Here is a 27721-nt window from a genome sequence, read left to right on the forward strand (position 1 = left end):
GGGGGGAAGAATAGTTTTGAAATTATTCACTTTAGCAATTTCCTTATTACGTAAGGCATAAAGCTCTGCAATTCATAAATAAGAGAAATTTATGAAAAATGTTGGATTTAGTACATGTTAATTTGGGAGTCTTGCCAGCCCCTCAATATTTAATCCCATTAACAAACCAGCTAAGTTCCACACTGAAAAAAGTGACCACCGTGCAGAAGAACACTATCTTACCAGGTTGCCAGTCTGTTCTCGTCTTAGTTCTGGATATTCCTAAAATACACCTCGTATTAACCTCCCAAATCACAAATGCAGAACTCTCATAGCAAAGAAATGAAGCCACTGCCCTGGGAGTTTACTGTCCAGGATCATAAAATGAAAGAGTAATTTTTACCCCATTCCCCATGAAGATTCCAAGGAAAGCCAATGCTCTTTATAAAACCCCAAATCAAAGAAGAAAACGAAGTCCCCTCTGCCCCAATTTCAGCAGTCTTTTCAGCACAGTTGGTTTTGATAAATAAGGACGCTGCCCTGATTTGGAGAAGCATCCAGTACCTATGAGAACTGGGAATATCAGCCCCACACTCCGAGTAACGCAGTTGTATCACTGGTGGAGTCAGTGCAATCGCTAACTCAATCACCACGCACTTTTATTTGATTGTTGCAGTTCCTGTCATAACTCTGAACTCTGAACTCTGAACTCCAGGAAGGCGGGACCTGGTGCCTCTTCGCCTGGCACTCAGTCTAGCATGTGAAAGACATTCATGTTTTCTAGTCAAAGATTAATTTAGCAAAAGATAAGGCATACGTAAAAATACCTCCCCATGAAACCCTGCCCTTAAGAGAAATAACAGCAGCCAGAAAAACAGTACCCCCCCCCCCGCCAGGTTGTGTTCAATATTAACAGCAAGAAAATAGAAAGGTCCTCAAACGCAGGTTTTGCCTATCATTCGCGTTTTTTTAACACCATGTTTTCCTAGACCTGTTTTTAAGTTCACATCTCAGATTTTCATCCCAAGCAAAACAACTTTAAAGATGTGTTTTCCTGCTCATTTGCAACCCAGACATTTTAAATGAGTGCTACCAGGGTCTTGTAAGTGCATGCGATGGAGTATAAAACCATGATGGTCTGATACCCACCACCATCCATTTAAAAACACGCTTCCCTTAGCAGTTGGTGCTTTCACACTCTTCTTTCTCCTTGAAATCACATTTCTATGTCAATGTTGTCCACCCCCCCAAATTTCCTAGTGTAATGTAATTCTGTGTCTTAGAGTGTCTTATTAGCCCTAGTAGTATACTTGGAAGCAAAAATAAGTTTTTAAATGCAATTTTCTGAAATTCCCTGTGACTACTGAACTTTGAGGATAAGAGATTCTCACGGACTACACAACCACCACAAATATTCTTAATAACCTATGATCAAAACAACATAATAGCTTCCAAGTTTAGTGAATTAAGTCTTAAGAGTACAATGTTACTGAGAATGCAACTCTTACGAAAGATGGGGGTGGCTGGGTTAGGGTGGCTTAATTAAAGGAGACTTCAATGAAAATACATTACAGTGACCCCTTTTCATTTTGTGCCCCAGTGGTCTCTGACACCTTCGGGCAATGCACCATAGAGAGAGTTGAGATGGGCAAGAGATGCCTTTCTTTGCTAAAATGGCAAAGGGCAGCCCTGACTGGTGTGGCGCAGGGGGTTGGGCATCATCAGAAAGGTCACTGGTTCGATTCCCAGTCAAGACACGTGCCTGGGTTGTGGGCCAGGTCCCTGGATGTGTGTGTGTGTGTGGGGGGGGGGGCAACGTGCAAGAGGCAACCAATCGATGTTTCTCTCCCTGTCTTTCCCCCTCCCTTGCCCTCTCACTAAAAATAAATAAATACAATCTTTTTTAAGACATGGCAAAGGGAAATTGTGAAAGAGGAGGCTGGAAAGAAGACCTGGAGTAACTGTTTAACTGCAGACGCAGTCTCCGTTTTTACGAAGGAGAGTAACTGGAGGCTGAGGACCTGGGAAGCGGTAGGCTTCCATCCGTTCCCGTCTACCTGCCATAGTCGTCAGTGTTCATGAAGTCCCCGAATACCCCAGTATGAAGACGGCTGTGCAGAGTTCCCTACGTTGTGCTGTCATGGAAACCAAGACAATCACTTGTCACTGTCTTTAACGTAATTTTTGGAAAAGTTAGCGAGCAATATGAGAACAGATTACTGGAGTAATATTAAAGTGAGCCATCATTTACGGAACATTTACTGTATGCCGGGAAATGTGCCGAGCATTTTGCACCTGTTTTCTCACTGAATCCTCATAAAACCTCTTATCCCTATTTCACAGATGAGGATCACAACTGAGGCTGAGGATCCAAGATCACACACTAAGAAGGCAGCAAAGCCAGAATCTGCATCCATGCCTAACTCCATGGCTCACCCTCTTTATCATGGTATCCTATTGTGGGTTAAGGACCCCCTCCCCCGTCCTCTATGACAGAACTCCCCCCATTTCTAGGGTTGGGGGAGATTCCTTCTCATGTCAGCTCTCTGTACCAAGAAGTCTCCATGTGTTTTATTTCATCCACCCGTATCATGGAATGTTCTTAGCTTTACCCACCACCCCGACCCTGGGTCAGCCTGTCAGCAAGAATTCATGGCTAAAAATGCTCCTTCACACAACCGACTAAGGGGGAAGACTGGTCAGAAGGAAACCGTTCAGAGCTTCTCCCACTTGGTTAACCCTGAACAAGAATTTCACAGGATTTCCTGCCTGACACAGAGTCCGGGCAGATGGATATCCAGGCGCCGTGCCCACAATCTCCGCAGGTGAGGTCATCAGCAAGCATTTCCACGCCACTGCCATTTGTATCCAAAGCTACTGATGAGTTCAGACCCGGAAATCTTAAGGGGAAGAGAATGAACCGGGGCTTAGAGACCTAGACAGGTGACAGCTAGTTTACTGAGGGATGAAGAATACTTCATCTGATCACAAAAACAAAACAAAACAAAAAGATCCCCATCCAAAGTAGTTGCTTTTCATGGAGGAGGAGAAGGTAGTTTTGACAAGGGCAAGGTACTAACATACAGAATTACATCTTTACTTAATACTAATCAAAAAATGATGAAATATTCCTTTAACCAAAAAGTCAGCAGTAAGAAACCAGAAGCCTGTACAAAATTACTGTCAGAGGGGAAAAAAAAAGACTGCAGAAAACATTATTGGGTCCTAAGAAAACTGAAGTGCAATACATTCAGGGAGCATGAACTTTTTTGCTCTGGGGGAATTATGACACACCAGTTCCTCCTGGCTGGCGGCCACGCCACTGCTCCAGGGCCTGGCCTTCTGTCTCAGCCCCTTCGTACCCTCCCAGGCCAGCTGAACAGGTTCCTCCTCCTCAGCCGAGAAGGATCGTTTTTGTCCACCTGAGGACTCCTTCCCCATGCAACTCTAAATTAAGTAGTACCTGAGAGCAGGTGCCCGCAGGTAGAAGGTCAAGAGCAGGCAAGATGACTGCAGAGACTCTGAAGCTCAGAGAAATTAAACCAGAGAAAGAGGGGGAGAGAGTGATATAAAAAGAGGGCCCCACAAAGGCTCAAAGGGCAGAAGAGAGAAAGTTAAGAGAAGAATAAAAAATAGGAGCAAATATCACCCGGAAAGGAAGGGAAAAAGAGAATGTGCCAAGTGTTCCATAGAAACTACCTCTGGACATTTTCTAATTCAAAAACAGTGATCTCATGAGTGAACGAAAGGAAAACCACTAGACGGCCCAGGCTTTTTCTGTATTTTAAAAAATGTGGTTAAAAGATATGTTTACACCTACAACTTAAAACTTACATGCTTTTTGCAGTTTGTACATTTTTGCAAAAAGAATGTAAAATATTATCTTCATAGCATTTGTTTCAAGTGTTCCCCTTGTTTCCATGTGTAGAAAAGAAAAAGAAATAATATACAAGCTTCTAGAGCTGATTGCTATTTTCCTCCCATCTACATGACTAATTAAAATTGTCCAGGCTCCTTTTTTTAAAATACATATTTTGTATTGGTAGCTCTGGCTGAGGACAAACAGAAACACTTGGTCAAAGCAACATTCCTTTGAAGGTCTGTTCTGACCTTGCTAGAATTTTCTTATTCCTCACTATCCTAATTTTTTTATTCAACTATGTCATCGGTAAGTAGAAGAGCAAAAGTAGTCTAATGAAACACTAAGCACTGAATTCAATTTTGGGCTCTAAGCAACACACAGGACTGTTTCAATCTCACCATGGTAGATTTTAGACTCGAGGGAGAAAACAGGAATGAATGTCAGTACCTTCAACATTTTAAATGGATAAAAATTAATTCAAATAAAACAACAGAATTATAGCTAAAGACCACAATTCTGACCTAAGTTAAAAAAATATGAATATATGTATGTGACTTATCAAGATAGCAAAGGCAGAGAACTCGATATTATAACAGTTTTAAAATCATAATTAGGCTTTTATTGCTGTATAGGTATTGAAATTCTTCACCCATGACCTTTGTAACTGATATATGTTCCATGTGCAAATGAGACAGAAATTAACAATTAGCTGAAACTAATAAAGAACAGTGTAAGATACTTCATACATGTCTACTTAGACTCAAGTCTTTGAAATTTAGAAAACAGGAAAGCCCCTATAGACCCAGCAGTTAACTATTAGATACTTCATCTAAAATTCATGCCAGTATTCTTCTCAACAGCTTGCAAGTCTCACTTTCTCAGATGATTCTTCTACACTCAACAAGTCACGGGCATCTTCACAGGACGCGTCAGAAAATCCATAAACTTTGTGCAGCATTCCTTGGCCTTTACTCCACTGACTGGAATACTCCACTGACTTGGATGAGCCAAGTTCACCAAGGCCCAGAGGCCCAACAATGCCACTTACGCAAAGCCTACCTGCAGGACTGAGCAGACCATGTGGAGACAGCCAATTAATAACACCAGTCTCTTGGTTAACCAGGGGAACTAGGCTAAGTTCTCAGGTCCACCAAGACTTGCTATTGTTTTTAGAAAAGATGGGCTCACATTCCTTTCACTTTTCTCCACCAGCCAGGGAGACCAGATGGAAGGGCCCTCAAAGACTGACCGACCAAAATGTAACCAGTGAAACATTAGATCAGAAATTTATAATCTAAGATCACTTGAGCTCCATCGAGCACTAATGCATACTGACTACCCACCTGAGCTAAGACCTTTATTCTCTGCCGGAGTTTACCGGATTGCTGCAAATCAGCTGGTTATCTATGCTTCTTGGTCATTTCCTATTCACCAGCTTCTGTTCTTAAAAGCTCATGCGGGAAGGGAAAGAATCACACAGCAAAATTAAACCACAGGACACAGTCTCTCTCAGGTCTTTCCCACAGACTTCACACAACCCCAATGGTTCCCGAATTCTAAATGAGCCCGAGTTCTTCCACGGAAAATTCATGGGAATAGCAGCTCTTTGAGAGTAGGTTTGCTGCCCTGGCTGGTGTAGCTCAGCGGACTGACCACGTGCCTGCAAACCAAAGGATCATGGTTCAACCCTGGACACATGCCTGGGTTGCAGGTCAGTTCCCAGCAGGGGATGCACGAGAAGCAACCATACATTGATATTTCTCTCCCTCTCTCCTTCCCTTCTCCTCTAAAAACAAAAACAAAAAAAATAAAATCTAAAAAAAAAAAAAGAGTATGTTTGAAGTTCCTACGCTGAAAAATCTCCCAGGGTCCAGAAATCTCGTCCTCTGTAGCAGGCCCCACAGGCTCTCTCCCAGCCTGGTCCAGGAGGAAGGTCCTGAGGTGTCACTGATACCATACAACACCCATCTCAAAAGCCAGAGACATGTAGAGCCATGTAGAGCCAAGGATCAGATAAAGGTCAAGATGGGGTCATATTTTAAGGAGGGTGGGAAACTAGATAGAATACTTTTTTTAAAAAAATGAGAGGTAGAAGATACTGGCCCATTTAATAAAATCACATGCTTACTTTGAAAACATTATCAAGTAACATGCTAGGAACCTCCCAACTCATTTGTCCAAAAAACTGATCTCCTCTCCTAGACTGTGGTTGACCTTAACCCTATAATCCTCCCCGTAGTTCTTGGATCTCAGGAAACAGCACGCCTCGCAGCTCTCCTCTCTGCCCTCCCCCCAGGGAATCTCAGGTCTACTAAAACGATGGCAAACTCCAGAGGGCAGGCCAGGGCTTGAGGCCTTTGCTCCCCTGTGGCTCACGTCACCCTCTGCAGACAGAGCCAAGATTCCTGAATGAACTCAGATTATTTCAATACAGATATGAGGCTGGGAGTACAAACCACAAACAGGTAATGAAACATACAAAAATAATCTGCTGTGCTCTGTACAATGTAGGAGGTAAGCGTGCATTACTTCGCTGCGGCCAGCCTCGCTAGCTAGCTACCCTTATCTAGGCAACCCGCAACTCCGAGTTCTTGTTCATCCTTCACTTATTTCCCAAACTACCGTATCAAATGCTTGCCATGCACCAGACCCTTGTAACTTCTAAACCTCACAGCAACTCTGCAAGGAAGGCAACAGAATCAGACAAGTTAAGTCATTAGCCCTGATGAAGGAGTGAAGCTGGGATTCAAACCCAGGCCTGCCTGCTTGTCCTCGAAGGCTGAGCCCTCGACCCCACAGCGCACTGCCTTCTTGAACACTCCTGAACTCCCCAGAGCGGCACCCTGCAGCTTCTCTTCCCCTTAACCGAGATCCTCCGGCTGGATGCCTCAGAAACCGCATCTCTCACCGGATCCCTGCTTCTGCTGCAGCGAAAGCCAGGCTGTCGGTGGGGCGGCCGGGTGACTGAACTCGCTTAGTCCTGACATTTCTCCCGCTAAAGGAATGCCTGTCTTTGACTTGCGGCTCTTACCAGCTGGCCATCATTCCCCTGTGGGCTACTGAGCCTGGACCCAAACTTACTCATTCTCTGTCCTCCACTTGGGCAAGAGACGGTCTCCTTCACCAATCAACAAATAAGAGGAAAAAATGAAGTTAAAAAATACATCCAAAGCTAATGGCACCAAAGTCAAAAGGATGAAAGGGAAAATGACTTTAGGGGGAAAGAGCGATTTAAAAGAATTATTTAATAAAGATGAGCATGTTTCAAAGGGAGATTTAATAAAATACTGAGGAGCAGACCCACACTGACAGTGGGTAGCAATGGAGGGGGTTGGGAACAGTGGTAAATCAAAGCAGACTGCGGTCTGCTTATGTATGTTTAATTCTGTAACGAGAAGAGTGCCTCTGTGTTACTCTGTAATTAAAGAACAATGGGTCTGAAGAACTTAATCAGCTTTAAATTTTGAATATTTAGAATTTTTTTGACTGTGCTGGTCAACTTCTATTTTAATAAAGTCAGAACACGCACAGCCCATGCAGGGACAGCAGCCCGCCTAATGCAATACGCGATGACTACAGTGAATGCTGAATTTGGAAACTGAAAAACTAGGAACAAACTGATAACTAACAACGTGAAATTGGTTAAAAGAACCAAATACCCGCATACCTGATGAAATACAATACAGGCTCTTCAAAAGGTTGTTGTGGAAGAAAGTTTAATGATGCAGAAAGTCATTCATAGCATTGTGAAGGGAAAAAAATGGGTTACAAAACAGCAGGTTGAATGACACGAAAAGATATTTAGAACACGCCTAAGGAGAAAATATGAGTAACAAGACAATATTGTTGTACCATTAATTTTCTTTTGCTCAAAAGAAAAGAAAACGTGTATGTACGCATTTTTTAAATGGTCTAAAAAGTTATAGACTGAACTGTTGATACGGGGGAGGCGAGTCAACTAATTTTTATTTTGCTCTCTTTTGCTGTTGATACTTTTTGATCTTTCTAACACGAACATGCCTTGGTTTTGTGATGAAAGCATTGTTTTTAATGAAAACTAACATAGGTTTCGATGTCCTCTCTCAAAAAAATAAAAAAGACAAAACAAGATGGGCAGACAGATGAAATTGTTAAGGCTGCCCCCAAGACCGGTATTTCTTCATCGCTGCCCACGGGGAAAGTTAGAGAAACGAGAGGTGACCACGGCAGATGGAAGACAGAAAGGGACCGAGATAAAGGGAGGGAATAAGAAAGAAAGGTTTCAGTGGAGCCCAAAGCAAGCAGAGCTTACGAGGCAGTGCTGCAAACGGGTGCTGACAGGCAGGTGGGCGAGCGTGAGCGCGCAAGCGGGAGGCTGGCCTGGCGTCGGGGTCCTGGAGAAGGAGGCCACTGTCACAGAGTGAAGGCGTGAGTGGAGACGGGGCTGACAAGGCAGGTCTGAGGGGCTCCTCTCCCAGAGGACAACACCAGTTTGTAAAGGGGATGCCCAGCTGTTCAACGCTGTGTTATTTTTGTTTGTTAGTTCTGCAAAGTGGCAGGAGAACAGGAATGGTCAAGTCCAAAATAGCGACGACGTTCTTTAGAACGACACTGACCCTGAAGTTAAGTTCTCAGATTTGCAATAAAAATCTAACATGTGCAAAAACTGTTCTGGAAAAATGAGCAATAAGGTGAACTGACGTTTTCTACGGGATTTACAAAGCAGGTGGCGGTTCCAGTGGACATGAATGATCTTATTGTGTGGAGGAGGTCTGAAAAACACGCACAGAACAAGCATTCCGTTTCCCTACATACCAAACTTCATTCAAGCCACATGTTACATGTCTATTGCTTTTATTTCCTATTCTCTTGCCCATCTACCCCATCAGGTTTTGGTCACACTTTCTAGAAAGAAATATCCTGACCTTAACAGTTCTCTGACTTTGGTGTCACTCATTTTGACATGGCGTCCTACATTCTTTCAAAAATATCATTTGGACATTTCATTTCTATTGTCCCCCAAACCAGATGGAAAACCTGCAGTGCAGGCCGTGGGTGTCGGGCTTGTTTTCTTTGCCCCACCCCCTGCGATGCAGTGAGAGACAAACGCATTGTGCAGTCAGATTACCAGCTTTTCAAACTACAAGGTTCTACGCTCTTCAGTCAATGGAGGATAGTCGTAAATTTACGATCTTCATCTATTTAAATGTAACAAAACAGAGAGGATAAAACAGAAAATACCACAGTGGACAGCATGTATTCGAGATACCTTCTGCTCTGTCGAGCTTGTGTTCAAGAGACACACACACACTCATGCCCATGCACACACACATGCACACACACCAACACACATACTGTACAGCTCCAAGGTGAGGTGCATCTCTCCTTGTGTCAGGCCACTGACACCTGGTGACCACATCAGCTCCACCCCATGCAGGTTTACGCCATCTATGCCCATCTGGTGGTTTAACACCCTCACGGACTCCTGCAAGAAAAGTTGTTCCACGCCCAGCTTCTGCCAAAGAAGTAGCCCAGAATGGTCACATTTCTCACTATAATGCACCATGGAGGCCAAAGCCGACCGGAAGAGAGCCAGTTAGGCACTAGGCCACACGGCAATAAAGTGACCTATTAACCGAAGGGGAAGTGGCTGAGCCAATAGGATCCAATGTGATTCTCCCGAGAATCTGAATAGGGTAATTACATACGAAAACCGAAAGGATAGCATGAGGTGGGGTAGACAGTATTGGGTAACCCCAAGTCTAAGTTACAAGAACTCAGAAACTCTGAGTATGCAGGAGCTTTCAGGAGAAGAGATAGACGGAGTAAAGAGAAAAAACAAGCCAATTCATGAGAAGAAGAGAGCCAATTGGCAGACAGTCACTGAGTCACAATACTGGCCACGTATCAGGGAAATATGGTTCCTGTTCTTCCAAAGCCCCGGGCACGTGTACCCACTACTTGGGGAAATTTGAGAGGCTCTGTTGCAGGTAATATCAAGACCTTTATAAAAAAAAACAGTAAGAGAGTAACCATATTGAACATCTCAGAATGCCAGCTGCCTAGATACAAAGTAGGTAGAAAAACAGGGTTCGTTCTTGTGTTATTGTCACGAGGACTACATAAACTGCAGTGACAGAATCTAGCAGAGCGCCTGGTAAGGCCTCTGCAAATATTTGGTCAATAATTTACCTGCACACAAACAGATTAATACCACTATGACCCAGTGGCGGGCCCAGAGCTCCCGGTCTTCTGCCTGACACCTCCAGGTGGGTGTCAGGACTCTGTTGCTCAGTTCCACAGACAACAACACGCTCTCCCACACCTCACTGCCCGAAGCAGGGTTCCAGAACGGGAACAGCTCCAATGTTTGTGTTATTGCAGTTGGAGGGGTGGCAGTTTATCTCCTACACCAATGGGGAAAATAAGCTGCAATTTCCTTTCTCTGGCAACAACACTTCCTTCGGCAGATGCTGTGCTCTGGCTCTATCGGCCTTATCTCCTCAAATGACACACACACAGATAATAAATACCACAATAATCTTAAGACATTCGAGTGCAGACTAATCACGCAGAAAATCAACAGGCGCTAAGGACTCTGGATAAATGAACAAAATGTGAGAAACATATTTCTAAGCCTTAGTTCCATATAGAAAAACTTCGCCAGTAATTTTGATGGTGGAGACTTGTCTAGTCATTATGAAAACAAATCACTGTGTGGATGTGGCCCCGAGAAACAGCCCCATCACTGGACTAAGAGACAAGATGCCACAGGGGGACATCTTAAGGTCAAAACGACAAATACTAGAATCTGATTGACAATTTCCATAATTCAAAGTTCAGCAGTAAAAAGCCTTTCTTTCCCCACAGTTACTCAGAACCCCTCAAAATAACCCAGCCTTCCCTCCTTTTACCTAGTTCCACTGTGTTCCCACTGATTGCTATTATTCTTGAATGCCCCCATCCAAGTCCCCAAAAGACACCCAGATGGGGAAGGAGGTTTTCACTTGATTTGATTTCATAGTATGCAAATACCTACAATGGGCTACCATAGTCCAAAACTATGACAATGCCAAGTTCCCTAACATTTCAAAGACATCTGTTAAATCCAGGATATAGCCAAAGAATATCGAGAATTATTCTTTTACAATAAAAATTAGGAATAGCCTCCAAATGGCCCCTAAATAGGAAACTTCATGGCTGTTTTTACTGCTGGGTAACTTTCTGTTATGCTTACCTGCGGGATTAGGTCTCTGCCTTTATTCACTCAGTCACGCACTCTTCTGTAAATTCACTGAAGATTTAGTGCACGCCTCCTATAAGTCAGGCACTATGTCGTGCGTCAGGGGTACAGCAAAAACCAAAATGGACAAAAATCTCTGCCTTCGTGCAGCTTTCATTCCAGGGAGTCGATGGACAATGAACAACAACAACAAGAAAGGAGATCCCGTGCGTAGTCTGTTGGAGGACTAAATGGCACAGAGAGGATGGGATATGCTGAGGGGCTGTTGGGGGGAAAGCCATGTGGCTCTCTGGAGGAAGAGCCATTGTAAGCTGAGAAGAAGCCAATGCAAAGGCCCTGCGGCAGAGAACAACTTGCATTCGAGGAACATCAGTGTGACTAGCAACGAGCAAGACAGAAAAGCAGCTAGTAAATCCAGAAAGATAACCAGGGGCCAAATGGCATAGCCCCCCGCCAGCCCCTGCAAGCCTTGGCCTTTACTCTTTGCATGGAGAAATCACTTGCAGGTTCAGAACAAAGAGACAGTATCTCAGTGTATTTTAATAGGCTCACAATCAACAACATACTTATATAGCTGCCATATATAGAGAAGGGACTAAAAGGGACACAGGTAGACAGAGGAGTGATCTGGGAAGCCAGTGGGGTAATCCACTCCTGTGCTGGACAGGGAGGAAGCGGCAGAGTGGCCTTGTTCTGAAGGTCAAGGCAACAGGCTTTGAGCCTAATTGTAAGTAGGTTATGGGAGAAAGCTCCAAGGTTTTTTATCTCTGCAACTGGAGAAATGGAGCTGTTATTTGCTAGGGAGGAAAAAAAGGACATTGTGGGAGAAGCAGGTTTGGGTGGGGGAGAAGGGAGTGGTCAGAAGTACACCTTTGGATAGGTTAACTTTGGGATGCCCACCAGGTGCTGGAGAAGAAGCTGGATATCCTCCTCTCAAGTTCAAGGAAAGTTCCCATCTAGAGAGAGAAACTTGGAAGTCATCAGGGCTTACAAGGTATTTAATGCCACAGGATTGGATGACATCACCAAGTGAGTACAGATGAGAGAAATGCCCAAGGAGGGAGCTCAGGGACCCGCCAACATTTAGAGATCAGAGGAGAGCGGAGGAGCCCACAGAGCAGATCAGGAAGTTCTAGTGGCACTGATTTTATTCTAACTCCTCTCACCCACGATCGCCCCACAGGGCCCACAAGGGTCCACATCCATGGCATTTTCTCTGCCTGGGGTGCCTCCACCCTGCCCATGGCCCCCGGCCCCCCAGCTTTGCCCAGACACCTATCTGAGCACTCCCGAGATGGCAGTTCTTGTCACTTCCTTTGCCACCTTCCCTCAGATGACAGACTGACAGTACCTTGCCCAGACAGGGGCCCTTCCCCACAGGGTCTCAGAGCAGCACAAGCATGTCCTTCAGGGCATGAGCGCAGCGGTATCTGCGTTTGCTATACGATGGCTGTCTCGCCATGCAGAATGGCTATAAAGGCAAGAAAGCAAGGACGTGGAGTCTGCTTTTGCTCCACGTCCCGTGTCCAGGACAGAGCCTGGTGTCGGCCAGGCCCTCCATAAAGACTAGATAGACGAAGGAATCTCTCCCCTCAATTTTCTGCTTGATGGAACACTAAGACCCTCCCTGTCTAGGTCCCATGTCTAGCTGTCTGGTTGAAGTGATCTTCTTGTCATGATGCCAACCAAAATTCAGTATCCCTACACTCATCTCTTCCCACTTTCTTGGAGCACCTGTGTCCTCTCCTCTCTGCCTTCCCTTCCGGGCCTGGTGCCCACACCTCCGCATTTTCACATCCATTGTTCTCCGGGGAGAATCAGTTAACATAAACATTGTCGACCACTCAATTGCTCTTTAATTACTTAGCTCCAACCAGAGTAGTTTTGTTCTCAACCTACATACATTATTCAGATGGGGTTATGCAGTTCAAGTTTGAATGCTGCAAATGTTCAGAGAAACTTGTAAACAATATGAACAACATGAACGCTGTACTCGGCATAGACATAAGGTGCTCCCAGTACTTGGAGAGAGTCAAGAAAGTAACTGCCTGCAAACCGAAATGAAAAAACAAAAATTATACACAAACATTTATACCTACACTTGTGTGTGCATTTTTCTAAAGAGAAGGCAGAGGGCTCATAGATTCAATCAGATTCTCAAAGCCCTACCCCAGACGGAAAGATGGCAAAATGCACATGCATCCCATAGAACAGCGTAGCCGTTAGGAAGAACACTAAAGATCTTCATGCAGAGACATAACAGGGTTTGTAAGACACATTATTCAGTTAAAAAGCAAGTTACAAAATCTAGAAAGCATAGTATTCATATAAACACACACACAATGTTTTTAAGGTGTACACCTGGATTTGGAGACGGCTGTCACCAGACTGAGAACAGCACTGCCTCCAGGGAAGGGGAAAGGGACCGAAATGGCAGGTACGATCTCAGTAAGGCTTAGTCTTAGCTGAAATGTTTGAGTCCCTTTTCCCACAGAGCATGTGTTATGTATCGCTCACATAAGTCAAAGGTAATTGTCAAAGGTGTTACAAGAACACTATAACCTACATGTACTAAAATGGCAAGAGCACACAGAGCCCAGGCCCAGGCCCGGGCCAAGCAGGCCCCCGGCTCCAGCCCTGTAGCTGGAGCAGGACCTGCTTAGGTTTCAAGTCCGGGCACATGGAGCTCTTCTTGTTTATAAAAAAGCTGTTCACCTTAACAGTGTGGATGAGTACGTTTCTAAAGCATTCACTGTTTACACTATGAGTACTATAAGTAAGCCAGACATGAAAAAGGAGACTGCTTCTCTGTCTTTTAAACACAAAGGATAAAAATGGTAAAAGGTATTGATCACCATCTAAGGTAAAAAGTCATTTTATGAGACTGATATCTCGCAAAAACATAAATGGAAAAATTATGACACAAGAGATGACTTAAGCAGCAAGTTACTGAGCAACTGAAAATTCTTTCGGACAAGTGTGAAAATTTAAGGAAAAAAGAACGACACTTTCTATGACCCCTAAATGCATTAAGCATTTCTGCAAACAAAGTAACACACAGGTTTATTACATCTGTTGAGCTCTGACTTTTAGTAGAAAAAGGATGTTTCAACTAAACAGTGTAATTCAAAAAGATTCAGTTCTATCAGTCGAACTGCTAAGTCCCCAACACGTCTGTTTACCGTCCAATGAATGAAATTACATTTATCATAAAACTGCCATTTTTCAAATCGTCCTCTCTCGTTCAGCAGGCGGGAAAGCTGTCCAGGGGCAAACTACGGGCCTTAACAGACAAGCCCAGCCCTGAAGAGTCTCACATCCTAATTCTGCATCTCCCACTAAAGTCTTAGCCACACTAAGCGCACCTAGGCAAACACTTTGATGAAAATATAAGACCAATTCCTGACTAAAGAGTTTGAAATTGTTGAGCAAACTGAAGGAACACTCAGAGTGATTTAAGGTGACGGATAAATCCACCTGTCAGCAAGCACGAACGCAGAGCCCAGCCGAGATGACTATATTAGGTGTTGAATTCAGTGGAAAGTTTGCCCGTGTGCTTGTTTTGCCTCTGGAGCCTGAGCGCCCTTTTCAGAAGCACAAGGCATGTCAAGGTGATGGAAATTACACAAACATGCACCATGGCGAATAGACGGGGTCAGGGTACGGCTGGTGAGTGTGGTTTCGGTGCTGTGATGGAACTTGACAAAACAAACACTGGTTTTGCAACTGTCATTTTTGGTGAATGTACAGTGCATGATGGGGAGGGGGCGGGGTAAGTTATGATGAAAAGGAAAAAGAGACTTCAGTCAAGATAGATCTTTTATGTTCTGCAATACTTAACTGCTTCCAGGCCCCACTAAAGGCTGAAACCTGAAAAACCTGCAGCTCACTTTGCATCGAGGTCTCAGCTGCTACACACCTGGCACTGACCCTAACGAGTACTTCACGTTCCACCCCAGAGAGACAAGTACAATCGATATCTTCCTTGAAATCCACAGGCTTTTCTCGGAGATCCAGGGACTCTGGGCTTACTATTCACACTGCTGTTTTAGATGCCTTGCTGAGCAATTCGTCTGCGTGTGGCAGGTTCCTCATCTCTGTGTATAGATTTCTAAAGTTCAAAAAACTCTTTTCAAGTTCAAAACCTCAAATCCTTTTCACTTATGACTAACCAAAAACTGGGAACCATAACCATTTAAATAATTCCTCACATGTTAGTGTTTCCCAGATCCTGAAGAGCAGCATAAAGCTATACGTTGTTGAATGAAGAAATCGACATATTTCCAATTAAGCACAGATCGACGCCCTAGCTGGTATGGCTCAGTTGGTTGCTGCACTGTCCTACAAACCAAAAGGCTGTGGGTCAGACTCCCAGTCAGGGCACACGCCTGGGTTGCAGGTTCAGTCCCCAGTTGGAGCGTGTACAGGAGGCAACTGATTGATGTTTCTCTCTCGCGTCCAAGTTTCTCTCCTTCCCTTCCCCTCTCTCTAAAATTAATAAGCATGACCTTGGGTGAGGATTAAAAAAAGAATAGATCTACATTCTCGGACAATCCGGTGGAGGAAGAGTAAGCCTATCACCATCTTCTGAGGAGCCCAGGCCCTGTTCCTCATTCTAAGAGAACACCCCACCTCCACCTGGAGAACCTGCTGGTAGAACCACCAGAGCTACAGAAATTCACCATCAATGACTTTAATCTGACAGAGAAGTCCATGGCAGCCTAAACTGTCATTACTCTGCTGTGGCCCCATCAAAGGCCTCTCTGAAGCAGTTCTAATTCTCCCCTATTCCTAGATGACCACGACAAGACAGGTTAAACCTGCCCCAAGGCTGTAAGGCAGAACCGCCTGTCTGTCACCTGTGTGGCTATCCAATCAAGCCAAAGGAGACATACCCTATGCAAACACAGTCATACAAGTGACATTACAGACCAAAGGCCGAAACACCTTATGGAACAGCCGTGAATGACTGCCACCTGCTCCACTTCTAACGCGTCTTTCCCATACTGAATTCTTCTTACAGCCAACGGATAAGAAAACTTTCACCCAAGAGGCAGGCGGGTGTTTCAAACAAAGATAAAAGATTTTTTAGAAAACAAAACAATCAGCGGCCGCCAATACTCCCACACACCCCTCCCAAGTAGAAAATCTAGGCACAGGCCAGCTCGAGACCTCCCCTTTCCCAGAACACCCTTTGTCCCACTCTTCCTGGGATAGAGGCCTTACTAGAAGAAGGGCTTTGTGTCAGTGAGATCGGCTGAGGTTACCCTACTCATGCGGCACAGTAAAAGCCAAGCAGGGAAAGGTCATGTAGAGATATAAGGAAAAAAAACCACATGTTCCAAGACCTGCCACAATCACGCCACCCCCCTCACAGGGAGGGATGGGGACACAACGTAAGACAGAGAAGTGGAGGTCCCGTCCTTATAGAAAACACCTTGACCTTGTTCCTAATTCCTGAAGCCTCCTTCCTGTAGCGCCCTAAATGCAACGTCAACGAACCAACGGCTGGGCTTCTACACAAGTAACGGCACCTCTTCCCTGTTAAAATATCTACTTTCCTAAAAGCCGGAGCTGCTCCCATCTTTTTGGTGGACAGAAAACCCACGGGGGATGGCCAGAAGAGAACTCAAGGCCAGTGACTGCCCCTGGGGAGGCAAAGGATGAAAAGGGCTGGAGAGGAGGGGGCGCAACCAGAACGGCCTGGAGTAACTACGTTAACTTTGCTCAGTCTGCGAGGTGGGTACCTGGAAATCCAGCACACGTGCGTAGCTTGTTAATTTCCCTGCATGTCTGCAACACTGTAATACACAAATGAGAATAAAATGCTGTACATGTGAGGCGCAGGCACCAAAGTCACAGAGAAAATGCAGGCTGGTGCCTGAGCACCGGGGTGACAAAGTCCAATCACACTTCTTTGATTAAATGTAACTGCCAAGCAAAGCAATAAATACCGGCACACACAGGCGTCCTGAGAACGCTCAAATCCAACATACATAATAAAGTTAGAGCCCTCTTTGTAGTTTTACACTTTATTACCCAATAGTCTTTTGATATTGATACTGTTAACAAAAGAAGCATCGGTAAATTTATCTTTTGCCAAATAAAATGTCTGCGCATATGTGAAGTTATACTGAAGGACTAAATAGCGTTCGTTTAATGCACACTTATTAATCTAAATGGAAACCAAACCGAGGGAGGCTTACGTACGGCTGTCTATGTTTTAGTACTGACACTAAGTGGGAGCCAAGTGTACGCGACGCATTTCTGTTTAGGGTCCAGAGAAAAACAGCAGGAGTTAGGCCTGTGCTAACAAACGCAGAAGCTGCCACAGAGGGGGACCTGAAGAAAACCCACAGGCGTCGTCTCGGGGGTCTGCTACCAAATGGTCTGTACCAGCAACGCAGTGACAGCCATCTAGTGCCCACATGGCCTCTGCAGGCCTTGTCCCCAGTTTTTCTAGGTCCCTACTTTGGTGTATACCTGCCATGTGGTTGTTAGATTGGGGAATAAGTCTACCCATATGCCGGTTGTGTGGCTGGGTGTTACCACCTCACAACATGCAAACGCCACAGAAGTTGCAAACCGCTGGCACAGGAGCCAAGTTGAGCTTGTAAATACTTTGTTGGGCTCATACATTTTTTAAAAAAAAACTTGTACTAGGATAAAGATCATAAAAATCTGGATTCCCTTTTTCTCGGTATCAGAAGATCTGGCAACACTGGACTGGTGTGAGCTGAGGGGCAGCTGTCAGTGTGTGGAAGTGTGTTTGCCACAACTCCTCCGCTCTCCGAGCCACACGCCACCATCACGTATCCATGCTGCTGGTCCTGCATCTGCAGGCACCTTAACCTGTGACTTAATGCTCAGGGCGCCACGCCTTGGAGACACTGGAAATGAATAGATCCTCATTAGAACCGAATTAGGGGGTGGGAGGGAGACAAGGAGAGAGGGCTTAGTGTCTTGGACTATGACTTCCAATGCAGGATGGAAGAGGGGAGAAGAGCCTGAACCAGGAGTCACCCCTACCATCAGCACAGACCCATCTCAACAGTCCTGTTTCTGAGCTCCAGCACACACAATTCCTTTTCTTACACTGCTGGGTTCCCTGAATACATAGGACCCCTGACTCTGAAAAGCGCTCAGTGCAGCTAAAGAGGGAATCGCCTCTGCTCCCACGTTGCCTAAGGACTCACAGAGGTGTGCCGGCTTGTTTCTTGATGCAAAGCTCCCAACCCCAAGCCACGGGAACTCCTTTCCGCTTGGTAACACATCAGATGCCTACACATGCTGTGCCCAAACCCACAGCGAGGGAAGGAAGCATACACTGTGAGATTTGTTAAGCCAGGAGGAAAAGCAATTACAGCTGAAAAAAAAAAAGGATGTTTGATGCAAAGAGGAGAAATTACTCATCAAGACAAAAGTGTCAGACACTCATACACAAAAGATGTGCACAGAAAGATGGAACAGAACACCATTCATTAATCAGCCTCAAGAGAATACAAATGTGTCTGTATCAAATGCAATTTCCTAGGAAGAACTATAAACACCCTAATGTGCAGAGAGCGATATACATACACACATATGTACGTATAGGCATACTTTTGACAAAGTTCAGGATAGATTAGGTTATCACTACATATATACAATGTAAAAAAAACACAAGAAAAGATGCTAAATAGCAAGAGTCTGCAAAGTTTATACTCCCTTAGACACAAGGCACTTTACCAAAACCTATTTTCCCTAATCAGAAGTGCCAAAGTTCATATTCTCACATGCACCTGTGGAGTTTCAAGAAACACTGCATAGTCGAGAAATAGAGTCTTAAACCTTAGGGTTGCAAGATCATTGGCAGGAAAAATTAAAACCGCGCCCGGCACGATTGTCACAACCTGGGGTTTTCACCCTGCAGAGAGAGAAGCAGGTGAACCCTCACCGCGGAGAGCTGGCTCCAAGTGGATCGCAGCGGCTTGTGCTGAACCACAATTTTTTCGTCCGACTTCTGTTCTTTGGGCTCGGACTCTTCATCAGAGTCAATGTCCAAGGCCTTTTCTTTGTAGTTCTGATACAAGACGGCATTTTCTGCAAGAAAAGCAAACCCCACCTGTCAGTAACTGACCCCATCATTATGCTACCTGTTCTAAACAAACATGCATACGTCGGCAATGTTTGGTCTCCAGTTTAATAAACAAAGAGGCAAATGGATTTTGTCACTGAAGTGTATTCCAATGACCCCAAAGTGATTTTCTCATCCACACAGCTCTGTCCCAAAGTCACCCATAGAGGAAGGAGAGGGGCCCGCACATGAAATGCCAGTGAAGGCATTCCCATCTCTCTGTGCGCCACCCATGAAGGGCAGTCCTAACTGTTAAACTGTTTCTTAGGTTAAACCGAACCCACGCCTTTACTTCAAAGTCCATTGCCATTCCTTTATCTGCTTAACAAAATTTATTTCACATCTACAATGTGCCAAGGAAGGGGAGTAAACAGAAAAGAAAAGACACTTTGTGTGCCCCAAAGTTAATTGAAAATGTTCATGAGAAAAATAGCCAGCCACTCCTTCATGTATTGATTCAACTAATATTTAGAAAATGCCTACCAGAAGCCAATAATTGCTAGATACTGGAGATACAGCAATAAACAAAAAAGACTAAAATCTCCATCTTCATGGAGCTGACATCAGAGTGAGGGGAGAGTGACAATAAATAAATAACTTAAAAAACATGTCAGATGCTGGTAAGTGTCATGGAGAAAAATGAAAGGGAAGGAGGGGAATGTTACAACGGAGGTGTGCAGATTTTAAATATGGTAGTTCCGGAAGGCTTCACAGAGATGACATTTAAACAAAGACCTGAAAAAGGTGAGGAAGCAAACCACCTGTGTAAGTGGGGAAAGAACATCCCATCAGAAGGAACAGGAAGTACAAAGGCCCTGGTTCAGGAGTCTGCTTGGTATGTCCACATGTACAAATCAGCATGGAGGCCTGTGGGGCTGGAACAGAACGAGGGAGGGGAGAGAAAGTCATAGGAGATGGAGACTGGGGATGAATAAAGGGCAGATCATACAGGGCCTTGCCACAATGCCATTGAAAGAAGTTTAGTTTTTCTCCAAGTGCGAGGGCAAGGCATTGTAGGACTGAGGACACAATGATCCTGCACAAATACACATCTACACACGGAACGGTTTATATACAGGTGCTTTGGAACAGACCATCGGCAGGGCGTGATCCAGTCGCAGGGTGGGGGGGGAGGTCAGGGAGGTGTCAGTGAGGAAAATCTAAGATCTGCAAGCTGAGATGCACAGCGCTAAAGGAAAAGGCGTATTCAACAGCCCGGAGTGGAAATACAGTGGCTCAGATGAGCAAAGGCAGGTCAGCGAGCCTGGGTGCAGATGTCTGAGGACAAAGGGTGCAGGGTGAGTTTAGGGAGATGAGCCAGACAGCCCAAACCAAGCAGAATTTTGCAAGCAATGTTAAAGAACTGGATTTCCGTCCTGAGTCCAAAAGGAATGAGTTTCGTCCACACTGTAAAGACTATTTTATCCTGATTGCAATGGGGATCCACTGAAAGGAAAGAGTTGATTAGACTGGAGGAGGAAGACACTGACTACTTAGGGCACTAATGAGGATGCTGCCAAGTGGTCAGTGAAAGGTAAAGGATTTCGGGCCGTGCAACTTCGAAAGAACTGGGCACAGACTAGAATATGGGCTCAGGGAAAGGGAGGCGGTCCGGGTATTTCCTAGGTCCTCAAGACCCACCACTAGACGGCAGGGGAAGAGAACACCAGCAGAGATTTGGCTTTCGTGGGGGGGTGGGGGGGGTAGGAGTTTGGTGTGGGACACATGGAGTCTGAAATGCCTTTCCATCTACTGAAGCAAGCAAGCATCTGGCTCTTCTCTCATCAACTATTGCATGTTCTACATAAAGATGATAAAGGAATACTGGAGGCTATGCAAGATTCCACTGGTCTCTGATTGTTTTACAGATGTACAACAGATAGCAAGGGTAAAGACTGAGTTTTCCCCGCCTCTAGCACCCTTTAAAGTAGTTAGTGGTTGGCACAAAACGCATGCATACATTGTTGAAATAATTGCTCACTCACTTCCCACAACATTGGCAATAGTAGTATTCACTTCATTTTGCACAAGATAAAATCAAGCCTTGGTGAGGTTAAGACACGTACTCAGTATCAGTCAAATAATGAATAAAGCAGCAGGACAGGAACCCGGGTCCCAGGCTCCGACTTTACAGGTTCTCACCACTCTATCGCACCACGTCCCAAGTTACATCCTTGTTAATGATGAACTGTAAGAGTCCTGCATTCCTCTTGTACGTATACATGAAAAAGAATTTCTAGGTCATCATATTCGAAAAGAGATGAGAGGGTGCACAGAAACAGCTCCTTATAAAAAGGAAACAATGTAAAACTAGTTATAGAAGGGTGTGACCAAGTCTTGGGGTGGGGTGACCTGTCCTCTGACTTAAAAGAAAAGCTCCACTTTTTTAACCATTTGAGGAAAAAGTTCCAGAGTCAATGTCAAACTCCAGAAGATGCAAAACATCTCTCTAAATAGATCTTAGGGGGATGCTCTGATCCCTTCATGGTCAAAAAGTGGTACAAGAGGAAGCAAAGTGGACTGAGAGCCAGGCCTCTGTGCCCAACTGGCCGTGTTGTGACAGCAGACAGGTACTAAACCTCTCAGAGCTCCCGGCTTCCTCAGCTGTAAAATCAGGGAGAGGACTTTATTCCAGCCAACAACAAACTGCATCCGGGTTTCTTCTCCACACAGAAAGTTTCCTAAGATTGGTGCAATGAATACATTTTACAAACCAGTCACGTTTAAGCGCTCCAGTGGGGATGATTTTTAGATAGGGAAATGATTTAGAATCACCGAGTTATATGTTTCATAATTCTGGGTGGTTTACATTAGATTACTTATAGAGGGACATACCTTTCGTCATCACTCTTTAAAAGCTGGAAAACCTGAGCGTTATCCCTCACATCTACCACGTTCCACCAGCCCCGCAAAGGTTGCAGCTGGGGCTGCCGCTCCTTTCATGCTTTTCCAGTTGGCTGACACTCGACCCACCTATTTACACAGAGCCCACTGATCTGATCAGGGTTTGAACACCTGGTTGAAGCTGCTTTTGTTTTTAAGACCCTTAACAAAAATGCTGTATGGGTTACAAATTCTTAGGACTATGTTTCCATTGGCCAGGAGAGTCAGAGAGCCCCCAAAGTGAAACCTGGTAAGGGAACAGGAAGTCAAAAATGATACTAAAGCCGGGAAAAGAGTATTAAAGTCTTGGTGTGTTGGGAGGGAGACTTAAGATCTAAACAGCCAAACTCTCAGAATTTTTAACTAATGAGCTAGGGCTTGCCCTTGGTCTTTCTTCATTTGTTGAGGGAGGTGGGGATGGAGCCAGAGTGAAAAAGAATTAAAAATCCCAGAGCATTGGCTGACAGAGTTATCAGCTTACAAAGAAAGCTATTCTCTTTATTCACTACTGGTATTACTAGATGAAAATTTAGCTCAGTGAAGAGTTTTGTGCTGCACAATTTGGAGAAGTTGGACATTTTTCCCATCTTAAGTGTTTTTGTTACTGCAGTTGGATTACAACTTATAATTGATATTCCACATTGAAACAGCAATAGAAGTCTGGAAAATCAAATGCTTACCTTCCCCATCAAATGGTCCTTGTCCTTTCAGCATTTTTTTCTAAGAAAGAAGAAAAGCAAAAAAAAAGGAAAAGGCAAAGCAAACTATGTATGAATGAGCCAAATAGAAAATACAACTATTTTAAGAAAAAGTACTTATTGTGTTCTTACATTCATTAGACTCCCCAAAGCATAGAGCAGATGATCCCTGTAGTGGTTCACTAATAAGACTACTACAACTCACTAAAACAGTGAAATAAAATGTGCAATGTCCCTCACGGCCTGTCAAAGGGTTTGGGAATCCTCAAATGACCCCCCTGTTCACTACTCTTGATGCACCATCACTGTTAAATTGAACGGCGCGATACTTCCAGACTGGGGTGGGGAGGGGGGAGACATAAAATATTATGTCATTTCCTCTAAGGCAATAGGATCTAAACTAAAAAATGCTTGGTTGTGTCTTACCTATGTGACATTTAGATAGACTGATTCCAGTTCTCCGATTAATCAAGAAAAGATGTGGCTGCCAAAATGAATTTCTGCCCTGTTACTGAGACCCGTCGTATTTCTGGAGAAGGCAGCACATGCACGCTCTAAAACACCCTTCTCCAGTTTCCCCAAGTTCTTTAAGTCATATTTGGCAATATTTTACCAAGTGCAGCTTTTAGGCCTTTACACAGAGTTTGCTGGAACCTGAAGCTTTGAGCTACCGATCTGTTAAATAAACTAAAGGATAAATAGTCACAAAGCGGAAATAAAATATAACCAAAGGCCAAGTTGACAAAAACAAGAAACAACAAAGGTGACAGACTAGTTGGGCCTTTTGTAATTCTGGCAGCCAATTTTAAAATTCACATATTACCTTAAGTATTTAGTGTGTGATCGATCACCACTCAAAAATAAATAAATAATTAACATAAATAATTAAAATAATCAGTAGGCTCAAAGGATATCAGTATTTTCCCTTATCGGCTGTGAGGAATCAGCAACCACGGACTGACACCTCTGAACGAACACCAGACAGCTTGACCACAGCGAAGAGTGCAAACCCAGACCTGCCCCTCCACTTCCTTTGCAGCTCACTGGTTTTGACTGTGTTCAGGACTCGAGCACAGCCAATATCGAATTCGCCGTATCTTTCCCCGTTTGTTCCCAGATTTTGCCTGAGCTTACAAAGTTAACACGGGCATATGAATTTCACTTCCTCCCACAAAACTGCCTTAACCTGGGCTCTGCCTGCCAGCAAAAGAATGGCCAAGAGATAGGTGAGCACAGGCTTGGTCAACAAATAGCAGAATTAAAAAGAACAATAACGTCTGGTTTCCTCTGCGTCCCTCCTCCCCACCCCCAACACCTTCACCTTGGACTTAGTGAATGCCCGGCTTAGTCAGTGACATGTGACACCCGACCACTCTTACCTTTATCCTTCCAAGACTGGAAAACTTCTCCTTGTCTTCCATCACCGCTTTCAGAACTGGTTGGGACATTCTGTTCTTCTTCTTCGAGGTGGTAGGACTGTCAAAATCAACGCCACTAACTACCGCCCTGCGATAGGACGTGGACCTCAAGCCTCTCCTCAGAGACCCAGGGCTGTCTAGGTCGTTCTCGACCTCGCCTTCGTCCTCTGAGGGGCCCAGGGACGCCCCGAGGCCCTCCACCATGCTGCGCACTTTTAGGAGTCTTTTGTGGGGCTCCACATTCTGACTGTTACCTTTACTTATTTTAATTTCCGAGGCCAGGCTCTTAGGAATAATCTGCTGCTTCCCCACTTTGAGGGCAGCAGGACTGTTTGTACTCAAAACCACTGAAGGATTCTCCGGGAGCTCATTCTCCTTTGAGGGCAGCCTTTGGAGGGGGAGTTTTTGTTCCAAGGATGTATTCTGGGGAGAGGATGCCCGCTCAGAGTCCTTAGCTGTCTGGCCGGATTGCAAATGGGAGCCTGGGGAGTCGATATTAGGAGTAAGTCCATTTGCAGCGGGCGAAGGCAGGGGGCTGGCAATCAATTTGAGCCGGTCTCCCTCTGGGCTGCAGGGGGCGGATGCTTTAGGAGTCCGCGGGGGGCGCAGCCGCTGAGGCGCGGGCGAAGTCACAGTACCATTCGCTGGGGGTTTCGGGGAGCCGCCCGACGCCCCTTTGGGAGTCTGGGGTGATTTGGGCCGTCGGAGCCGAGGAGAGACAGCCCTGTACTCCGGGGAGACCGTCCTCCCATTGGTCACCGCCTTCCGATGAGTGCAGAGAAGCAGGGGGCTCCTCTGAACAGTCCTGCCATCCGGAGCGGTGGGCACCCGGTCCGGAGTCTTCGCCGCTGGAAGCGTTCCTAGGTCCTCCACTGGGAAATCTGTGATAAGCAACCCGCTGGGACTCTGGTAAGACTGAGGTCTCGGCTTACTCCGGCCCAGCAGTTGGGGTTGAGGGGTCGACCGCCTCCGCCACAAAGGGGTTAAACTGTTGCTGGAAAAATTCAAGTCGCTCTCGCCGTCCATAGCGAAGCCTCGAGGGTGAGCCCCGCGAGGGTCAGTACCCAGTTAGACTTGCCTAAAGAAGAAAGGAGTCATGGAACTTTGACTCCAGGCCACCCGGCACGCCTTGCAGACACCGGCGCTCGGAGCCGGCGGTCACCCGCTCCTGCGCTGGACACAACTGCGTGTCACTTACCCGCTCTTTCTCCGGCAAAAACTGCGCGGACCACGCTGCGCAGTCGGACGCAGAAATCTGGGCTGTGCCCAAAAGGATTAACCCAATTACCTCCTCGTTTCTCCCGCACCCAACGACCACCCGCACGGAAAAACTCCGCCACCTATTCGCTGGGTGCAAACTGATGCACAAGAAACTTGGGGCAAGTTCAGCTTTCTTGGGAAACTTGCCGCGGGACGCTCCCCTCCGCCGCCATCCAGCCGCCCGCCTCTGTCGTTGGTTCCCTCGCGCTCAAACTGCCCGGATCCTGGGAGGATTTACCTTCGGGGCTTTGCAGAAGTGGGGATCAAGGAGGGACCACCGGCCAGTGGGTGGCCGGGGTACCGCACCGAGGGGCCGCTCCGGGAGCTCTGGAAAGCTCGGCAGCCGACCGAGGCATCGGCTCCGCCCACAACACTGACCCCGCCCTCGGTCTTGGTCCCCGCCCCCATCTTGGCCCCTCTCAGATCCGCCCCATTCGCTGCCAGGCGCCTGCCACTACCTTCCGGCCGCGGCGTGCGATTGATCCGGCTGGGTGTCTGTTTAAAACAGACTAGAACACCGAGGGTGGGTGCGGAGCTATGGAGTTGCAGGGAAGAAGATGTGGCTCGGAGACGGCAGCGGCTGCACAAGAACTGCAGGAGCGCCGGGTAGTAGCCCGGAGCACAGCGTGGGAAACAGCGTGGGATCATTGCTGAAATGCAGTTTACGAGGCCCTGGACCCCTTGAAATCTCCCGTGCAGAAATTGAGAATGCGAGGCAGAGTGGGGTTTGTGAAATAGGTGAGCTGGAGCGCGTAGCTGTAAATGCCAAGAACCTGTCCCCCACTCAGCGTTCGGGTGACCTTAAAACAAACCCGGTGACCTCGCTTCCCGGCTTAAAATACTTACTTAGCACAGTAAGTCTCTTATAGCACAGACTCACAGATTCGCTGGTTTGTGCCTGGAGTATTTCCGGAGGCATACACTGGCAGCCTCGGAAAGGAGAACTGGGTAGCTAGCAAAGGAGAGGGAGGGAGAGTTATCATTCAATAAATTATGAATCTGGCATCTTTTGATATCAGAGTTACTATTAAAAAAACTGCAACTGAAATTACAAAAAAAAGATTGGTTTCCAATCATACATAGAATAAAATTCAAAATCCTCTCCCTAACTTACGAGGCCCCTTGCACGACTTGCCTACCTCTGCAGCCCAGTTTTTTTCCCCATCACTGGTTCCTTCACTTACTCTACACCCACTTAAAGTTTTACAGCCTCAGAGAATCTTCCCTTTTGTTCCTCTTTGACCTGTTTTGTGGTCTTGTGGCTTCATCAGAGGCTTTCCTGGACTCCTTGTAAATCAGATAATTACCCGCTTATTTATTTTCCCAGACACCTGTTCTCTTCATTTTCTACACTTACCACAATGTGCGTATGCAGGGGTAGACAAAAGTAGGTTTACAGTTGTAACACAAATAAACAATACAATAATACATAATAATACAAAAGTAAACTCTATTTCGTGTACTCACAACTATAAACCTACTTTTGCCCACCCCTGTATAGGTATACATATATTTTGTGTGTTTTTATTTATCTGTTTTATCTTCTTTAGATTGAATGCTGTAAGAGGGCAGGGGTAGTACTTATTTTTTGTCCCTCTGTGTTCCAGGCAGGTAGTGGGCAATTAATAGATACTTGTTGAATTTCTGAGCAGTGAAGTGAGGACAATCCCCACCAGAGTGCTCTGTGGCTAAATAGTAGGAAGTTGGTTCTGTCCTGGCCAAGCTCCTGCTATGTGAGAAGAATAGAGCAAACTGGAGGAGACAAATGATTTTTAGACCATAAGATCTTTGTAATTGATTCTATTGGGAAAACATAGGGGCGTTTCTCCAAGTTCTCTTTCAGTATTCATGCATTCAGCAGGGACATAATGAGCATTGACTGTGTACAAGTTGAGCTGCATGTTTTTGCCCTCGCTACATTGGGTGTGATGGCCAAAAATATTAGGAGGAAATCTCTGGGTGGTGAGAAGAAGCATGATGTTTTTTGTGCTTCTTTATACATTTTTGTACTTGTCAAATGCTGTACACCAAATATATATTACTTTGATCTGAGATAGTTTTGTAAACTAGAAGAAATGTCATCAAAAATTTTATAAAAAATTTTAGAAAGAAATTTACCCAATATTTCATTTGGAAGAAATGTGGTTGGTTACATGCTCACACATATCCCATTTTTACCATAGGACATTGTCCATACTAACACATTTTATTTTGATATTGGGAAAATAGAACAAATTTAAGTTAAAATATGCTTAACTAATGACAAATGAAATGCTACTGAAG

The 27721-nt window shown here is 45.3% G+C and overlaps 1 protein-coding gene across 1 annotated transcript in view; it reads right to left on the reverse strand.

Annotated features, from left to right (window-relative positions):
* Nucleotides 1-25793, reverse strand: part of ARHGEF26 (Rho guanine nucleotide exchange factor 26) — a 114925-nt gene extending 89132 nt beyond the window's left edge. Inside the window, exons 1-4 of the mRNA XM_037046697.1 lie at nt 25677-25793; nt 24140-25256; nt 22743-22782; nt 19000-19145 (exon numbers count right to left, since the gene is read on the reverse strand). Of these exons, the coding sequence (XP_036902592.1) occupies nt 19000-19145; nt 22743-22782; nt 24140-25204 (1251 nt within the window). The 5' untranslated portion in view covers nt 25205-25256; nt 25677-25793. The remainder of the gene's footprint in view (nt 1-18999; nt 19146-22742; nt 22783-24139; nt 25257-25676) is intronic.
* Between the last annotated feature and the right edge of the window lie 1928 nt (nt 25794-27721).

The sequence above is a fragment of the Sturnira hondurensis genome, unplaced genomic scaffold (genome assembly GCF_014824575.4).
Source record: "Sturnira hondurensis isolate 20B ecotype Veracruz unplaced genomic scaffold, ASM1482457v3 Scaffold0005279, whole genome shotgun sequence".
Taxonomy (NCBI): domain Eukaryota; kingdom Metazoa; phylum Chordata; class Mammalia; order Chiroptera; family Phyllostomidae; genus Sturnira; species Sturnira hondurensis.